The sequence below is a fragment of the Oncorhynchus gorbuscha genome, linkage group LG11, assembly GCF_021184085.1.
Source record: "Oncorhynchus gorbuscha isolate QuinsamMale2020 ecotype Even-year linkage group LG11, OgorEven_v1.0, whole genome shotgun sequence".
Taxonomy (NCBI): domain Eukaryota; kingdom Metazoa; phylum Chordata; class Actinopteri; order Salmoniformes; family Salmonidae; genus Oncorhynchus; species Oncorhynchus gorbuscha.
The window spans coordinates 9373584-9394950 of NC_060183.1; the positions used below are offsets into that span (position 1 = coordinate 9373584).

General features: G+C 42.3%; 1 protein-coding gene across 1 annotated transcript in view; it reads right to left on the bottom strand.

The window, feature by feature from the left end:
* Nucleotides 1-11918: 11918 nt before the first annotated feature.
* The window catches only part of LOC123989601 (germ cell-specific gene 1-like protein), a 32252-nt gene continuing 22803 nt past the window's right edge, over nucleotides 11919-21367 (bottom strand). The window contains exons 4-5 of the mRNA XM_046290725.1: nucleotides 12568-12679; nucleotides 11919-12261 (exon numbers count right to left, since the gene is read on the bottom strand). Coding sequence (XP_046146681.1) covers nucleotides 11919-12261; nucleotides 12568-12679 — 455 coding nt within the window. The remainder of the gene's footprint in view (nucleotides 12262-12567; nucleotides 12680-21367) is intronic.

The window sequence follows — 21367 nt, forward strand, 5'->3', positions numbered from 1 at the left end:
GTAGTCTGCAGTGTAGGCTGATGTGTAGGCTGATGTGTAGTCTGCAGTGTAGGCTGATGTGTAGTCTGCAGTGTAGGCTGATGTGTAGTCTGCAGTGTAGTCTGATGTGTAGTCTGCAGTGTAGGCTGATGTGTAGTCTGCAGTGTAGGCTGATGTGTAGTCTGCAGTGAAGGCTGATGTGTAGTCTGATGTGTAGTCTGCAGTGTAGGCTGATGTGTAGTCTGCAGTGTAGGCTGATGTGTAGTCTGATGTGTAGTCTGCAGTGTAGGCTGATGTGTAGTCTGCAGTGAAGGCTGATGTGTAGTCTGCAGTGTAGGCTGATGTGTAGTCTGCAGTGTAGGCTGATGTGTAGTCTGCAGTGTAGGCTGATGTGTAGTCTGCAGTGTAGGCTGATGTGTAGTCTGCAGTGTAGTCTGCAGTGTAGGCTGATGTGTAGTCTGCAGTGAAGGCTGATGTGTAGTCTGCAGTGAAGGCTGATGTGTAGTCTGCAGTGTAGGCTGATGTGTAGTCTGCAGTGTAGGCTGATGTGTAGTCTGCAGTGAAGGCTGATGTGTAGTCTGCAGTGTAGGCTGATGTGTAGTCTGCAGTGTAGGCTGATGTGTAGTCTGCAGTGTAGGCTGATGTGTAGTCTGCAGTGTAGTCTGCAGTGTAGGCTGATGTGTAGTCTGCAGTGTAGGCTGATGTGTAGTCTGCAGTGTAGGCTGATGTGTGCTGTATTAACAACATCCTGCAGATGAAAAACTAAACAAAACAAAAACAAGATAGTTGTCTTACGATGCTTCATGCAGTTAGACATTCATTATGCTCCTCCATTTTTTCATACAACTTAGCTTGTTTCAGTCCGTGCTTAGGCTTTGAATAAAAATAGTTGTAGGCAATCAATACACAGTATACAGGAGGAGGAATGATGTAGAGAGCAGCGAGAGGAAGTATGAGTAGCATCGTTATAAGTGCTCAGATTCCACTGAGTGGTTTTGTATCGTTGTTGAATAATGAATGTGCATAAAGTGGATTAAGAGGAGCTCACATGTATCAGGCCTTTCTGGGTAGAGGTTGCCCATAGGCACAGATCTAGCATCAGTTTAGGCAAGGAAACACTAAACTGACCTTAGGTCACTGGCTATGGGCATCTTCATCCTAACCCGGGTAGCCCACCATAGGAAGACGACCAAAATATAACAACGGATGAATCTGACATCTTAAACCAATATATTGGAATCAATGGGAACAGAAGCTCCAAAATAAGCTTTTTGGCTCCAACGGGCTGCTGTAGAACCCGCCTCCTTTTTGGATGTATTTGCACTAGTTTGAAAAAAAAAACGTAAAACAACAATTAAACAGATTTTGAAGCAAATGTCACATTGCATCTTTGTACTGTCAAAACGATTCTGACTCCCGTGTGGCTCAATTAGTATAGCACTTGCAACACCCAAGGTTGTCAGTTTAATTCCCATCGGGGACCAGTTTGAAAATGTATTCTCTCATTGCTCAGATTGAAATGTATATGAGGTTGATGAAATGAAGAGAGTTGTGCGAGGAAGAACAGAGCGTATTGAGTTGATCGATCTCAGTGAGCAATAAGGCAGACCACCATAGTGACAGAAATGTGTTAACATTGCCCTCCAATGGCCATTAGAGGAACTGCACAATCTTCAAATCTCCAACACGATTGTGTCCCCTCGTGTTTAACTGCATACCCAGATCTGAAAAATACTTAATAATAATCGAATGAAAATGTTTGTTATGAGTTCTATGGTAGTTATATAGGCGTTTAGACTTTGTATAAAAATGTCTTCTTTTATTTCTGTTATCAACACTGAACCTTATTAGTACGTAACAATATAAACAATTATATTTGGCAATAAACAAGTTACTAAACAACTCACTTTATGTTTCATAATTTGCCCGAGTATCTTTGATATAAAATTATGAATATTCTGTACAACTTAACATATAACTCCTATCATTTAAGTTAATCATTGCAATTAATCACACACAGAAATTTACCAAAATAGCACTTAATAAGACAAATAAATGACTGAAAAATAAATATCTGACACCAACACACACAGAAAGGAGCATACCAGTCTGTACCTTGAAACCTATTGGAAACACACGAAGAAGAACATTTTTAACTTGGCTGGAAAATGTGAAATATTTTTTAAAAGAGCCACTTATTTCAACACTTCAATTAAATAAATGAATTTAAGTGTTAATAGATACATAAGGAAACGCAATATACAGTATATACACAAATCCATAATAAAATGAACTTCAAGCCAGGTCCTTATACTAAACTAGGAAAGTATAAATCCTACGTATCTTAAATACTGTCTTGAAATACATTTCTCTGATGCTGGTTCATTCAACTTGGAGTCTATAATGTGTACAATTCTAGGACATTTACAGCTGTAGCCTTCCGTATTTCACTACAATTGTCAAGTAAACCTTTTACTTTCCTAGAAATCCTCATAAAAGCAATACATCTCAGTGCACATGGAAAGAAAGAGCAGGATATGATAACGGTGTTGGCCGTTTGCACAGATACAAGCCACATAGCGGAATCTCCCGTGTCTCATTGGAGACACGACAATAGGAACAGAACATGGCCTTTGTAACTTTGTAACAGCGAGTCTCCCTCTCGGCACATCTGCAGGCTGTTTGAAGTTGATCACAATACAGCAGCCGGAATCGAAGGCATTCAGCATGGCCTGGCAAATATCTCCACCCTCATCCTTTATCTACAGTGCCTTCAGAAAATATTCACACCCCTTGACTTTTTCCAAATGTTGTGTTACAGCTTGAATTTAGAAGGGATTAAATGGAGATTTGTTCTGTCACTGCCCGACACACAATACCCCATAATGTCAAAGTGGAATTATGTTTTTTTAAATGTTTACAAATGAATAAAACATGAAAAGCTGAAATGTCTTAATAGGTCAATAAGTGTTCAACCCATTTGTTATGGCAAGCATAAATAAGTTCAGGAGTACACATTTGCTTAACAAGTTTAACAAGTCACATAATAAGTTGTATGGACTCAATAATAGTGTTTAACATGATTTTTGAATGAGTACCTCATCTCATACAATTATCTGTAAGGTCCCTCAGTCGAGCAGTGAATTTCAAACACAGATTCAACCACAAAGACCAGGGAGGTTTTCTAATGCCTTGTAAAAAAGGGCACCTATTGGTAGATGGGTAAACATTAAAAAAGCCATCATTGAATACTTTGAGCATGCTGAAGTTATTCATTACACTTTGGATGGTGTATCGATACATCCAGTATATACAGGCGTCCTTTCTAGCTCAGTTGCCAGAGAGGAAGGAAACCGCTCAGTGATTTCACCATGAGGCCAATGGTGACTTTAAAACAGTTACAGAGGTTAATGGCTGTGATAGAAGAATATACAATAAATAATATTGTAGTTACTCCACAGTACTAAACTCATTGACATAGTGAAAAAGAGGAACCAGTTTGCAACAACGCACTAAAATAATATCACAATAAAATGTAAATTAACTTTTGGTCCTGAATACAAAGTGGTATGTTTGGGGCAAATCCAATACAACACATTACTGAGTACCACTCTCCATATTTTCTAGCATAGTGGTGACAGCATCATGTTATGAGTATGGTTCTAATTGTTAAGGACTGGGGGAGTTTTTCAGGATAAAACATAAACGGAATGGAGGTGAGCACAGGCAAAATCCTAGAGGAAAACTTGGTTCAGTCTGCTTTCCACCAGACACTTGGAAATCAATTCAACCTTCAACAGGATAATAACTTAAAACACAAGGCTAGATCTACACTGGAGTTGCTTGGCAAGAAGACAATGTTCCTGAGTGGCCGAGTTACAGTTTTGACTTAAATCTACTTGAAAATCTATGGCAAGACCTGAAAATGGTTGTCTAGCAACGATCAACAACCAACTTGACAGAGCTGGGTTGTGTTGCACAACCAGGTGTGGAAAGCTCTTAGAAACTTACCCAGAAAGACGCACAGCTGTAATCACTGCCAAAGGTGCTTCTACAAAGTATTGACTCGGTGGTGTGAATACTGTTTCATTTTAGATACATTTGCCAACATTTTTAAAAACATGTTTTCACTTTGTCATTATAGGGTATATTGTGTGTATATTGTTGAATTCAGGCTGTAACACACCAACATGTGAAATAAGTCAAAGGGTGTGAATACTTTCCAAAAGCACCTGTATATATACTATATATATATACTATACTATATACTATCCATCCCTCCACTATCCATGTATATATACTATCCATCCCTCCACTACCCATGTATATATACTATCCATCCCTCCTCTATCCATCCCTCCACTATCCATGTATATATACTATCCATCCCTCCACTATCCATCCCTCCACTATCCATGTATATATACTATCCATCCCTCCACTACCCATGTATATATACTATCCATCCCTCCTCTATCCATCCCTCCACTATCCATGTATATATACTACCCATCCCTCCTCTATCCATCCCTCCACTATCCATGTATATATACTATCCATCCCTCCACTATCCATCCCTCCACTATCCATGTATATATACTATCCATCCCTCCACTATCCATCCCTCCACTATCCATGTATATATACTATCCATCCCTCCACTATCCATCCCTCCTCTACCCATGTATATATACTATCCATCCCTCCACTATCCATCCCTCCACTATCCATGTATATATACTATCCATCCCTCCACTATCCATCCCTCCACTATCCATGTATATATACTATCCATCCCTCCACTATCCATCCCTCCTCTACCCATGTATATATACTATCCATCCCTCCACTATCCATGTATATATACTATCCATCCCTCCACTATCCATGTATATATACGATCCATCCCTCCACTATCCATGTATATATACTATCCATCCCTCCACTATCCATGTATATATACTATCCATCCCTCCACTATCCATGTATATATACTATCCATCCCTCCACTATCCATGTATATATACTATCCATCCCTCCACTATCCATGTATATATACTATCCATCCCTCCACTATCCATGTATATATACTATCCATCCCTCCACTATCCATGTATATATACTATCCATCCCTCCTCTACCCATGTATATATACTATCCATCCCTCCTCTATCCATCCCTCCACTATCCATGTATATATACTATCCATCCCTCCACTATCCATCCCTCCACTATCCATGTATATATACTATCCATCCCTCCACTACCCATGTATATATACTATCCATCCCTCCTCTATCCATCCCTCCACTATCCATGTATATATACTACCCATCCCTCCTCTATCCATCCCTCCACTATCCATGTATATATACTATCCATCCCTCCACTATCCATCCCTCCACTATCCATGTATATATACTATCCATCCCTCCACTATCCATCCCTCCACTATCCATGTATATATACTATCCATCCCTCCACTATCCATCCCTCCTCTACCCATGTATATATACTATCCATCCCTCCACTATCCATCCCTCCACTATCCATGTATATATACTATCCATCCCTCCACTATCCATCCCTCCACTATCCATGTATATATACTATCCATCCCTCCACTATCCATCCCTCCTCTACCCATGTATATATACTATCCATCCCTCCACTATCCATGTATATATACTATCCATCCCTCCACTATCCATGTATATATACTATCCATCCCTCCACTATCCATGTATATATACTATCCATTCCTCCACTATCCATGTATATATACTATCCATCCCTCCACTATCCATGTATATATACTATCCATCCCTCCACTATCCATGTATATATACTATCCATCCCTCCACTATCCATGTATATATACTATCCATCCCTCCACTATCCATGTATATATACTATCCATCCCTCCACTATCCATGTATATATACTATCCATCCCTCCACTATCCATGTATATATACTATCCATCCCTCCACTATCCATGTATATATACTACCCATCCCTCCACTATCCATCCCTCCTCTATCCATCCCTCCACTATCCATGTATATATACTATCCATCCCTCCACTATCCATCCCTCCACTATCCATGTATATATACTATCCATCCCTCCACTATCCATCCCTCCACTATCCATGTATATATACTATCCATCCCTCCACTATCCATCCCTCCTCTACCCATGTATATATACTATCCATCCCTCCACTATCCATCCCTCCACTATCCATGTATATATACTATCCATCCCTCCACTATCCATCCCTCCTCTACCCATGTATATATACTATCCATCCCTCCCTATCCATGTATATATACTATCCATCCCTCCACTATCCATGTATATATACTATCCATCCCTCCACTATCCATGTATATATACTATCCATCCCTCCACTATCCATGTATATATACTATCCATCCCTCCACTATCCATGTATATATACTATCCATCCCTCCACTATCCATGTATATATACTATCCATCCCTCCACTATCCATGTATATATACTATCCATCCCTCCACTATCCATGTATATATACTATCCATCACTCCACTATCCATGTATATATACTATCCATCCCTCCACTATCCATGTATATATACTATCCATCCCTCCACTATCCATGTATATATACTATCCATCCCTCCACTATCCATGTATATATACTATCCATCCCTCCACTATCCATGTATATATACTATCCATCCCTCCACTATCCATGTATATATACTATCCATCCCTCCACTATCCATGTATATATACTATCCATCCCTCCACTATCCATGTATATATACTATCCATCCCTCCACTATCCATGTATATATACTATCCATCCCTCCACTATCCATGTATATATACTATCCATCCCTCCACTATCCATGTATATATACTATCCATCCCTCCACTACCCATGTATATATACTATCCATCCCTCCTCTATCCATGTATATATACTATCCATCCCTCCACTATCCATGTATATATACTATCCATCCCTCCACTATCCATGTATATATACTATCCATCCCTCCACTACCCATGTATATATACTATCCATCCCTCCTCTATCCATGTATATATACTATCCATCCCTCCACTATCCATATATATACTATCCATCCCTCCACTATCCATGTATATATACTATCCATCCCTCCACTACCCATGTATATATACTATCCATCCCTCCTCTATCCATGTATATATACTATCCATCCCTCCACTATCCATGTATATATACTATCCATCCCTCCACTACCCATGTATATATACTATCCATCCCTCCTCTATCCATGTATATATACTATCCATCCCTCCTCTATCCATCCCTCCTCTATCCATCTCTCCTCTATCCATCTCTCCTCTATCCATCCCTCCACTATCCATGTATATATACTATCCATCCCTCCACTACCCATCCCTCCACTATCCATCCCTCCACTATCCATGTATATATACTATCCATCCCTCCACTATCCATCCCTCCTCTATCCATGTATATATACTATCCATCCCTCCACTATCCATCCCTCCACTATCCATCCCTCCTCTATCCATCTCTCCTCTATCCATCTCTCCTCTATCCATCCCTCCTCTATCCATCTCTCCTCTATCCATCTCTCCTCTATCCATCCCTCCACTATCCATGTATATATACTATCCATCCCTCCACTACCCATCCCTCCACTATCCATCCCTCCTCTATCCATGTATATATACTATCCATCCCTCCACTACCCATCCCTCCACTATCCATCCCTCCACTATCCATCCCTCCTCTATCCATGTATATATACTATCCATCCCTCCACTACCCATCCCTCCACTATCCATCCCTCCACTATCCATCCCTCCTCTATCCATGTATATATACTATCCATCCCTCCACTATCCATCCCTCCTCTATCCATGTATATATACTATCCATCCCTCCACTATCCATCCCTCCACTATCCATCCCTCCACTATCCATCCCTCCACTATCCATCCCTCCTCTATCCATCCCTCCACTATCCATCCCTCCTCTATCCATCCCTCCACTATCCATCCCTCCACTATCCATCCCTCCACTATCCATCCCTCCTCTATCCATCCATCCACTATCCATCCCTCCTCTATCCATCCCTCCACTATCCATCCCTCCACTATCCATCCCTCCACTATCCATCCCTCCTCTATCCATCCCTCCACTATCCATCCCTCCTCTATCCATCTCTCCTCTACCCATCCCTCCTCTATCCATCCCTCCTCTATCCATCTCTCCTCTACCCATCCCTCCACTATCCATCCCTCCTCTATCCATCTCTCCTCTACCCATCCCTCCACTATCCATCCCTCCTCTATCCATCTCTCCTCTACCCATCCCTCCACTATCCATCCCTCCACTATCCATCTCTCCTCTATCCATCTCTCCTCTATCCATCCCTCCTCTATCCATCTCTCCTCTACCCATCCCTCCACTATCCATCCCTCCTCTATCCATCTCTCCTCTACCCATCCCTCCACTATCCATCCCTCCTCTATCCATCTCTCCTCTACCCATCCCTCCACTATCCATCCCTCCACTATCCATCCCTCCACTATCCATCCCTCCACTATCCATCCCTCCTCTATCCATCCCTCCTCTATCCATCCCTCCACTATCCATCCCTCCACTATCCATCCCTCCACTATCCATCCCTCCTCTATCCATCCCTCCTCTATCCATCCCTCCACTATCCATCCCTCTACTATCCATCGCTCCTCTATCCATCCCTCCACTATCCATCTCTCCTCTATCCATCCCTCCTCTATCCATCTCTCCTCTATCCATCCCTCCACTATCCATCCCTCTACTATCCATCTCTCCTCTATCCATCCCTCCACTATCCATCTCTCCTCTTTCCATCCCTCCTCTATCCATCTCTCCTCTATCCATCCCTCCTCTATCCATCTCTCCTCTACCCATCCCTCCACTATCCATCCCTCCACTATCCATCTCTCCTCTATCCATGTATATATACTATCCATCTCTCCTCTATCCATGTATATATACTTTCTGAATGGATCAATGTTGACCCTTAATCATCCTCTACCCATCCCTCCTCTATCCATCCATCCTCTATCCATGTATATATACTTTCTGAATGGATCAATGTTGACCCTTAATCATCCTCTATCCATCCCTCCACTATCCATCTCTCCACTATCCATCCCTCCACTATCCATCCCTCCTCTATCCATCCCTCCACTATCCTCCCTCCTCTATCCATCCCTCCTCTATCCATCCCTCCACTATCCATCTCTCCTCTACCCATTCCTCCTCTATCCATCCCTCCACTTTCCATCCCTCCACTATCCATCTCTCCTCTACCCATTCCTCCTCTATCCATCCCTCCACTATCCATCCCTCCACTATCCATCCCTCCACTATCCATCCCTCCTCTATCCATCCCTCCTCTATCCATCCCTCCACTATCCATCCCTCTACTATCCATCCCTCCACTATCCATCCCTCCTCTACCCATCCCTCCACTATCCATCCCTCCACTATCCATCCCTCCACTATCCATCCCTCCACTATCCATCCCTCCTACTATCCATCCCTCCTCTATCCATCCCTCCACTATCCATCCCTCTCCACTATATCCATCCCTCCTCTATCCATCCCTCCACTATCCATCTCTCCTCTCCTCTTCCATCCCATCCTCCTATCCATCTCTATCCATCCCTATCCATCTCTCCTCTATCCATCCCTCCACTATCCATCCCTCTACTATCCATCCCTCCACTATCCATCTCTCCTCTATCCATCTCTCCTCTATCCATCTCCTCTATCCATCTCTCCTCTATCCATCTCTCCTCTATCCATCTCTCCTCCATCCATCTCTCCTCCATCCATCCTCTCCTCTATCCATCCACTATCCATCCCTCCCTATCCATCCCTCCACTATCCATCTCCTCCTCTATTCCATTCCTCCTCTATCCCTCCTCTATCCATCCCTCCTATCCATCCCCTCCACTATCCATCTCTCCCTATCCATCCTCTATCCATCTCTCCTCTATCCATCTCTCCTCTATCCATCTCTCCTCTATCCATCCCTCCACTATCCATCCCTCTACTATCCATCCCTCCACTATCCATCTCTCCTCTATCCATCTCTCCTCTATCCATCTCCTCTATCCATCTCTCCTCTATCCATCTCTCCTCTATCCATCTCTCCTCCATCCATCTCTCCTCCATCCATCTCTCCTCTATCCATCCCTCATCTATCCATCTCTCCTCTTTCCATTCCTCCTCTATCCATCTCTCCTCTTTCCATCCCACCTCTATCCATCCCTCCTCTATCCATCTCTCCTCTATCCATCTCTCCTCTATCCATCTCTCCTCTATCCGTCTCTCCTCTCTGCCTTTCCATTTCCAAAGCCGTGGGAAGTAGGGGTGCTGAGGTTGCTGCAGAAACCCTTGAAAATAAATAAAATGGTTTACTTTGTCCATTTCTATGCTTTATTACTGTACTGTACTGTCTGTCTGTCTGTCTGTCTGTCTGTCTGTCTGTCTGTCTGTCTGTCTGTCTGTCTGTCTGTCTGTCTGTCTGTCTGTCTGTCTGTCTGTCTGTCTGTCTGTCTGTCTGTCTGTCTGTCTGTCTGTCTCTCTCTCTATATATATATATATACATCTCATCCTCTACACATCTCTACTTCAGCTTGGAATATCAGGGGAACTTAGATTTGGATCTCCTCTAACATGAAGTCACTGTTGCTAAATGCTATTTGGTTTTGTAAACTAGGAGCATGTCGGAAATCATTCCAGAGGAGAGGAAATGTCTCTGTGTCAGTCTATTCAAGCATATCAGAGCAGTGTCTCAATGTGGCAACAGCTCAACAGTGTTTCCACAGAGGTATATGCTGTAGGAAAATTGGTCTCTCTTAGTGTTATGTTCTCAGTAGAAAAGGAAAATGAGGAGTTTTCATGATAAAATTCACGCTCACACACATACACACACACATAGACACACAAAAGCACAGATTCAGCAAACCAATGCACACATGTAATACTGCAACAAATAAACTCTTAAACATAGTTACTAGATACTTAATAAAGGGAAACAGTGACTGAAGCCCATATTGAAGTGTTGTCAGGACAGAAGCACCCTGAACAGTAAGAGCACATCACTGAGCCAAGCGGCTGAACAGTAAGAGCACATTACTGAGCCAAGCGGCTGAACAGTAAGAGCACATCACTGAGCCAAGCAGCTGAACAGTAAGAGCACATTACTGAGCCAAGCGGCTGAACAGTAAGAGCACATCACTGAGCCAAGCGGCTGAACAGTAAGAGCACATCACTGAGCCAAGCGGCTGAACAGTAAGAGCACATCACTGAGCCAAGCGGCTGAACAGTAAGAGCACATTACTGAGCCAAGCGGCTGAACAGTAAGAGCACATCACTGAGCCAAGCGGCTGAACAGTAAGAGCACATCACTGAGCCAAGCGGCTGAACAGTAAGAGCACATCACTGAGCCAAGCGGCTGAACAGTAAGAGCACATCACTGAGCCAAGCGGCTGAACAGTAAGAGCACATCACTGAGCCAAGCGGCTGAACAGTAAGAGCACATCACTGAGCCAAGCGGCTGTGGAGAGGGGGTGCAGGAGGTACCCCAAACAAGAGGTGGAATCTATTGTCTCTGGTGGGATAATGTCCTGGTTTGGAAAGAACTGTGTGTGTGTGTGTGTGTGTGTGTGTGTGTGTGTGTGTGTGTGTGTGTGTGTGTGTGTGTGTGTGTGTGTGTGTGTGTGTGTGTGTGTGTGTGTGTGTGTGTGTGTGCGTGCGTGCGTGCGTGCGTGCGTGCGTGCGTGCGTGCGTGCGTGCGTGCGTGCGTGTGTGTGTGTGTGTGTGTGTGTAGTTGTGTGTTCCTTGGTAAGTCCCCTAGTCCTCTCTCAGAAGTACTCCTCTCTTATCGGATCTGGCAGATCGTTCAAGTCCAGGAACACTGATGCGTTGGACAGCTTCCTGCCGTTGCTGGAGAGATCCAGTAGTTCCTCAGCCGTGTTGGGCACTGAGCTGATGTACATGTCCCACACTTGCTCCACATGACCCCCATGACCCCCATGACCCACCCCGACCCCTGGTCCAGAGTCCAGCTCCAGAAGCTTTTGCTTGATCTTCAGGTTCTTCTGGACGTTCCTGCGCTTGTGTTTAAACTCCAGAATGGTCTTGGTGTAGCGATTGATGATGGTGACCGAGGAGGCCATGCAGGCTGTGAACGAGCTCCACGCCAGGCTAGAGAAGAAGAAGGAAGGAAATGGTAGACACAAAGTGAATAAAGAAAATGTGTAACAAATTCTGAAAAAAATGTATCTATGAGAAGTATGGTCTTCCAACCTGAGGCGACGGAACCCCCCCCCCCCCATACAGTGTATAGAGCATAGAATCTGTGTGTGTGTGTGTGTGTGTGTGTGTGTGTGTGTGTGTGTGTGCGTGCGTGCGTGCGTGCGTGCGTGCGTGCGTGTGTGTGTGCGTGTGTGTGTGTGTGCGCGTGTGTGCGTGTGTGTGTGTGCGTGTGTGTGCGTGTGTGTGTGTGCTTACATGTATGACCAGCTGTAGTCCCATGACTGAGGCTTCCAGTCCTCTGGCCCCAGACTGACTGTCAGCTGAAAGGCTGTGGTGAACATCATGTGGGCCACCATGCCAAGCAGACCTGGAATGTCAAGAGAAGTTAAATGAGTCTAGTGCTGTAGAAAGGAGCGTCAGAGACAAGTGGGTGAGTTCTATTTTCCACCACAGGGTGACAGTATTGAGCTATAATGTCATGACCACTGTCGTCCTTGAGCACTACACTACTGCAGCCATTTCTTCCATCCCATATTCAGCTACACTAATCTTTAATCTAATCCCTAATCTTAATCCTAAACTTCTTGATGATGAGTTGATTTGTTGAATCATCTGTGTTAGTGCTGGGCTGGAACAAAAGACTGCTCCATCTGTAGCAGCTTTCCTAGACCTGGAAACACCTGAAAAACAGCACTGAGGTAAACTGAGAAGAAGAGCTTTGCCAGCATAGAGGACTGGCAGAATGACCAATCAACTGGACTATTGGCTAAATTGCAGCTGTTTTTCTGCACTCTTTCCATCTCTCTGCCAAAAATCGCAAATCTCTCTGACAATCATCCAGTGATAAAAATGAAGTTGAAAATACATAAACGCAGCAGAAAAAGAAACGTCTCCTCACTTTCAACTGCATTTATTTTCAGCAAATTTAACATGTGTAAATATTTGTATGAACATAACAAGATTGAACAACTGAGACATAAACTAAACAAGTTCCACAGACATGTGACTAACAGAAATGGAATAATGTGTCCCTGAACAAAGGGGAGGGGGGTCAAAATCAAAAGTAACAATCAGTATCTAGTGTGGCCACCAGCTGCATTATGTACTGCAGTGCATCTCCTCCTCATGGACTGCACCATATATGCCAGTTCTTGCTGTGAGATGTTACCCCACTCTTCCACAAAGGCACCTGCAAGTTCCTGGACATTTCTGGGAGGAGTGGCCCTAGCTCTCACCCTGCGATCCAACAGGTCCCAGACATGCTCAATGGGATTGAGATCCGGGCTCTGGCCATGGCAGAACACTGAGGGAGGATGATGTCTTCCCTGTAACGCACAGCGTTGAGATTGCCTGCAATGACAACAAGCTCAGTCCGATGATGCTGTGACACACTGCCCCTGACCATGATGGACCCTCCACCTCCAAATACATCCGGCTCCAGAGTACAGGCCTCAGTGTAACGCTCATTCCTTCGACAATAAATGCAAATCCGACCATCACCCCTGGTGAGACAAAACCGCGACTCGTCAGTGAAGATAACTTTTTGCCAGTCCTGTCTGGTCCAGCGATGGTGGGTTGTTGCCGGTAATGTTTGGTGAGGATGTGCCTTACAACAGGCCTACAAGCCCTCAGTCCAACCTCTCTCAGCTTATTGCAGACAATCTGAGCACTGATGGAGGGATTGTGCGTTCCTGGTGTAACTCGGTCAGTTGTTGTTGCCATCCTGTACCTGTCTCACAGGTGTGATGTTCGGATATACCGATCCTGTGCAGGTGTTGTTACACGTGGACTGCCACTGAGAGGATGATCAGCTGTCCGTCCTGTCTCCCTTTAGCGCTGTCTTAGGCGTCTCACAACACGAACATTGCAATTCATTGCCCTGGCCACATCTGCAGTCCTCATGCCTCCTTGCAGCATGCCTAAGGCACGTCCACGCAGATGAGCAGGGACTCTGGGCATTTTTCTTTTGGTGGGGCCTCTTTAGTGTCCTAAGTTTTCATAACTGTGATCTTAATTGCCTACCGTCTGTAAGCTGTTAGTGTCTTAATGACCGTTCCACAGGTGCATGTTCATTAATTGTTTATGGTTCATTGACCAATAATGGAAAACAGTGTTTAAACACTTTACAATGAAGATCTGTGAAGTTATTTGGATTTTGACAAATTATCTTTAAAAGACAGGGTCCTGAAAAAGGGACGCTTATTTTTTTTTGCTGAGTTTAGTTATATGTACATATTCTTATTACTTTACTTATTACTATTCTTATTACTTTACTTATTACTATTCTTATTACTTTACTTATTACTATTCTTATTACTTTACTTATTACTATTCTTATTACTTTACTTATTACTATTCTTATTACTTTACTTATTACTATTCTTATTACTTTAGAAACCAGGTGCATTTTAGGTCCTGAGTGTAAGGTGAAAAAAAGTATCTTCCAGATGTTCGAAAATACCTATGAAAAACAAACACATGCAAGGCACGCTGGGTATTATTCTGTAGAGCTCCGCCTCAAAAAACAAGTACAGATTTGTTCGGAACAGATCCAATTCTGAACTAATCATAAATGTCGAGGCCGGGGCTTTCCTGGAGAGCTACCGTCCTGTAGGTTGTTTCAGACGTTTTAACATCACAGTAGAGTACAGTACATTATGGTATGGTACAGCGCAGTAGAGTACAGTACATTATGGTATGGTACAGCGCAGTAGAGTACAGTACATTATGGTATGGTACAGCACAGTAGAGTACAGTACATTATGGTATGGTACAGCACAGTAGAGTACAGTACATTATGGTATGGTACAGCACAGTAGAGTACAGTACATTATGGTTCAGTAGAGTACAGTAGAGTACAGTACATTATGGTATGGTACAGCGCAGTAGAGTACAGTACATTATGGTATGGTACAGCACAGTAGAGTACAGTACATTATGGTATGGTACAGCACAGTAGAGTACAGTACATTATGGTAAGGTACAGCACAGTAGAGTACAGTACATTATGGTATGGTACAGCACAGTAGAGTACAGTACATTATGGTATGGTACAGCACAGTAGAGAACAGTACATTATGGTATGGTACAGCACAGTAGAGTACAGTACATTATGGTTCAGTAGAGTACAGTAGAGTACAGTACATTATGGTTCAGTAGAGTACAGTAGAGTACAGTACATTATGGTATGGTACAGCACAGTAGAGTACAGTACATTATGGTTCAGTAGAGTACAGTACATTATGGTTCAGTAGAGTACAGTAGAGTACAGAACATTATGGTATGGTACAGCACAGTAGAGTACAGTACATTATGGTTCAGTAGAGTACAGTACATTATGGTTCAGTAGAGTACAGTAGAGTACAGAACATTATGGTATGGTACAGCACAGTAGAGTACAGTACATTATGGTTCAGTAGAGTACAGTAGATTACAGTACATTATGGTTCAGTAGAGTACAGTAGAGTACAGTACATTATGGTATGGTACAGCACAGTAGAGTACAGTACATTATGGTTCAGTAGAGTACAGTAGAGTACAGTACATTATGGTTCAGTAGAGTACAGTAGAGTACAGTACGTTATGGTATGGTACAGCACAGTAGAGTACAGTACATTATGGTTCAGTAGAGTACAGTAGAGTACAGTACATTATGGTTCAGTAGAGTACAGTAGAGTACAGTACATTATGGTATGGTACAGCACAGTAGAGTACAGTACATTATGGTATGGTACAGCACAGTAGAGTACAGTACATTATGGTTCAGTAGAGTACAGTAGAGTACAGTACATTATGGTTCAGTAGAGTACAGTAGAGTACAGTACATTATGGTTCAGTAGAGTACAGTAGAGTACAGTACATTATGGTATGGTACAGCACAGTAGAGTACAGTACATTATGGTATGGTACAGCACAGTAGAGTACAGTACATTATGGTATGGTACAGCACAGTAGAGTACAGTACATTATGGTATGGTGCAGCACAGTAGAGTACAGTACATTATGGTATGGTACAGCACAGTAGAGTACAGTACATTATGTTATGGTACAGCACAGTAGAGTACAGTACATTATGGTATGGTACAGCACAGTAGAGTACAGTACATTATGGTATGGTGCAGCACAGTAGAGTACAGTACAATACATCATGGTATGCTATGGTACAGGACAATAGAGTTTTATTCAGTAGAGTACAGTAGAGTACGGTATAGTTTAATTTAGTAGAGTAGATTAGAGTACGATATTGTTTAATTCAGTAGAGTACTCTACAGTACAGTTTAGTTCAGTTGAGTACACTACAGTACAGTTTAATTCAGTAGAGTACATTAGAGTACGATATTGTTTAATTCAGTAGAGTACTCTACAGTACAGTATAGTTCAGTAGAGTACACTACAGTACAGTTTAATTCAGTAGAGTACATTTACATTACATTTAAGTCATTTAGCAGACGCTCTTATCCAGAGCGACTTACAAATTGGGTACATTAGAGTACGATATTGTTTAATTCAGTAGAGTACTCTACAGTACAGTTTAGTTCAGTTGAGTACACTACAGTACAGTTTAATTCAGTAGAGTACATTAGAGTACGATATTGTTTAATTCAGTAGAGTACCTTAGAGTACGATATTGTTTAATTCAGTAGAGTACTCTACAGTACAGTATAGTTCAGTAGAGTACTCTACAGTACAGTATAGTTCAGTAGAGTACTCTGCAGTACAGTATAGTTCAGTAGAGTACTCTAAAGTACAGTATAGTTCAGTAGAGTACAGTACAGTATAGTTCAGTACTCTACAGTACAGTATAGTTCAGTAGAGTACAGTACAGTATAGTTCAGTACTCTACAGTACAGTATAGTTCAGTAGAGTGCATTACAGTACAGTATAGTTAAGTTGAGTACACTACAGTACAGTATAGTTCAGTAGAGTACTCTACAGTACACTATAATTCAGTAGAGTAGTTTAGAGTAAAGTAGGGTACAATACAGTACACTATATTTTACTTTTCTTTATTGTACTCTACTCTACTGTGTTGTAATGTACTCTACTGTGTTGTACTGTACTCTACTGTGTTGTACTGTACTCTACTGTGTTTTAATGTACTCTAATTTTCTTTATTGTACTGTGTACTGTAATGTACGGTAATGTGCTGTCAACTTGTGAGACAAATACTGAACAAAAATAATAAATGCAACATGCGACAATTTCAAAGATTTTACTGAGTCACAGTTGATCAGTCAATGTCAGAAAATCAGTCAATTGAAATAAATTCATTCGGCCGTGATCTATGGATTTGACATGACTGGGCAGTGGCGGAACCATGGTTTGGCCTGGGAAGGCATGGGCCCACCCACTTGAGAGCCAGGTCCACCTACTGGGGAGTTAGGCCCAGCCAATCAGAATTGTTTTTTTTCCCCACAAAAGTGCTTTATGACAGACATATATACTCCTCAGTTTCATCAGTTGTCTGGGTGACGGGTCTCAGACAATCACGCAGGTGAAGAGGCCGGATGTGGAGTTCCTGGGCTGGCGTGGTCTACGGTTGTGAGGCCGGTTGAACGTACCGCAAAGATTCTCTAAAATGACGTTGGAGGCGGCATATGTTAAAGAAATGAACATTAAATTCCCTGGCAACAGCTCTGGTGGACATTCCTACAGTCAGCATGCCAATTGCACATTCCCTCAAAATTTTAGACATCTGTGGCATTGTCTCGTGTGACAAAACCGCACATTTTATTGTAATTATCATGCAATTATCATCTTCTTGATATTCCACACCTGTCAGGTGGATGGATTATATTGACAAAGGAGAAATGCTCACAAACAAGGATGCATAAAATTTGAGAGACATTTCTGTGATCTTTTATTTCAGCTCATGAAATCTTTATCTCTCTCTTTCTCCCACATCTCTCTCTCTCTCTCTCTCTCTCTCTCTCTCTCTCTCTCTCTCTTTCTCTCCCCCTCTATTTCCGGCTGGGCTAGTAACATGACAGCCGAAGCAAGGGATCTCCTCAGACTCCCAAAAAAGTGAGGGAACAGAAAAAACATGAGGAATAACAAACAGACTCTGTGCCAATCCGATTAGTGGTTAAGCCCCCCAAATCTCAGACTGAACAAGAGCAGAGCTGATAGCAGCAGAGAACGTGTTCTCAGCATCCCCCTTCTCCCATTCACTCTCATGATAATTCTCAGCATATTTCTACATATGTTAATCAATCATGTCAGACATCCTCTTTACAAACTACCGGAGCTTCAGTCCGAATCCACACACTTAGCCTGAAGAGCCTTGTACGGTGTAACCTAGCCTTCCTTGACAGAGTCAGGGCTGGAATTCTGCTGACGTTGGTCATATGTGACTCGTTTCAGGAAACTAGGCGTATGTCGCGCGTCACTACCAGGAGAGCCATTTGAACGTAAACTTTTTTTTGTTTTTTTTAAAATCAAAATGCATTTTTTTTGTAGCTAGCTACATTTTCAGATATTACACTTTTCTAATTTTGTCAGAAAGTAAATTTCATTTCAAGTTAAAGTGTACTGTTAGCTCGCTAGCTAATGTTAGCTGGTTGGCTAGCTAGCTAACGTTACGTGTATGAACTTATTATTCGTATCTCAGAGCCATTTGCCAGGCTAGTTATAGCCTAATGTTAGACAAATGTTGCCATTTCAAGTTAAAGTGTACTGCTAGCTAGCTAGCTAATGTTAGCTGGCTCGCTAGCTAAAGTTACGTGTAGTAATATTATAATAATGATCTGTGTAGTAATATTATTCATATCTCAGAGAGCCATTTGTATTGCTAGTCATTACCTTCTGTTAGCTAGCTAACATTGAACCTGGTTGGTTAGCTACCTGCAGATTCATGCAGGGTAGTAACGTCATGAGTTGGGATTATGTTTCATTGTTTAGCTAGCTACTATGCAAGTAACCATTTCAATAGAATGTTTATAATGTCACTGCGACAACTGACGATTGACGTAGATGGTAAATTCACTCTGGCTATCTACTACGATTTCAAAGCACTCTCGTCTGAGTGTGCCAGAGCACATAATAACTGACACATTTACGAACATTCAACACCCGTTGAATATGGCCAGTTTTAGTAAACGTTGACCAAACAGCATAATTCAATTGTTGCCAGCAGCACAGTTGCAGTCACCAACACTCTAGATGACATGTAAAGTGCCTAACCAGCTCTGCTAGGTCGAGTAAAATGGACAGAGTGAGGTGTTCTCTCATTTGTGTCTGAAAGTAGCAACAGTAGCAAGCTAGCCAACGTTAGCCTGTTAGCTTGGGTGCTTGACTGCTGTTGTTAGGTCAGAACACTTGGATCAACCCTACTCCTTGGCCAGAGCGCACTCTGAATGCTCTGAGAGCGAAACGCTCTGAATTTACGAAGGGACAATCTGACAACGCTCTCAGTTTACGACCGCCCAGAGCACACTCTGGCACTCCAGATAAAATGTACAAACACACACGTAGTATAAACCAGTCTTTAGTTTTGAAATCTTTTGTTGTTTAGTACATGTGAATCCTTAAAGAGATAGGTGGGGCTAAGGCCTAAGAGGGTGTGAACGATGCTGAATGGGTGTAGACGAAGAAGAGCTGTCTCAAAAGTGAGGTTACAAGTTTATCAACTTTCAAAGCAGAATTACTTTCCCATTGTTCCTCAACTGCAGTGTATGATATACCATTGTCTAGCTCTGAGTTTCTACTTTTATCCCATGTAAAATACACCATTTCAAATTTTGCTACATAAGACCGAATCGAGCCGGTCGGTCATGATACATTTCCGACAGATTTAATAATATGCTTTTCAGTGGCAGTGTTTGATTGAAGTTCATTCCACATCAAGCATTTTGGATTTTGGACATGAGATAATTCTGCTCCCCTGTAGTTTCCATCTGTCTTGTATGTGTATGGAGAGCCAGGCAGCACCTCTACTTGCACACCACCTTATCGTTCCTCTCTAAAACTTAGCCAGGCTTATTACCCAGACTGGGGTGTGGAGTTGTTCTATTCTTGGTAATGGTAAAGCATGAAATTAATCACCCATATGGGCTGTTTGTGCTAAAACAAAGACCTGAGATAGTGAAAGTGTATTTCCCCTCTCTCTCTCCCTCTCTCAATTCAATTCAATTCAATTCAATTAAATTCAATTCAATTCAAGGGCTTTATTGGCATGGGAAACATGTGTTAACATTGCCAAAGCAAGTGAGGTAGACAACATACAAAGTGAATATATAAAGTGAAAAACAACAAAAATTAACAGTAAACATTACACATACAGAAGTTTAAAAACAGTAAAGACAATACAAATGTCATATTATATATATATATACAATGTACAAATAGTTATAGGACACAAGATAAAATGAATAAGCATAAATATGGGTTGTATTTACAATGGTGTTTGTTCTTCACTGGTTGCCCTTTTCTCGTGGCAACAGGTCACAAATCTTGCTGCTGTGATGGCACACTGTGGAATTTCACCCAAAAGATATGGGAGTTTTTCAAAATTGGATTTGTTTTCAAATTCTTTGTGGATCTGTGTAATCTGGGGGAAATATGTCTCTCTAATATGGTCATACATTGGGCAGGAGGTTAGGAAGTGCAGCTCAGTTTCCATCTCATTTTGTGGGCAGTGAGCACATAGCCTGTCTTCTCTTGAGAGCCATGTCTGCCTACGGCGGCCTTTCTCAATAGCAAGGCTATGCTCACTGAGTCTGTACATAGTCAAAGCTTTCCTTAATTTTGGGTCAGTCACAGTGGTCAGGTATTCTGCCGCTGTGTACTCTCTGTGTAGGGCCAAATAGCATTCTAGTTTGCTCTGTTTTTTTGTTAATTCTTTCCAATGTGTTAAGTAATTATCTTTTTGTTTTCTCATGATTTGGTTGGGTCTAATTGTGCTGTTGTCCTGGGGCTCTGTAGGGTGTTTTTGTGTTTGTGAACAGAGCCCCAGGACCAGCTTGCTTAGGGGACTCTTCTCCAGGTTCATCTCTCTGTAGGTGATGGCTTTGTTATGGAAGGTTTGTGAATCGCTTCCTTTTAGGTGGTTGTAGAA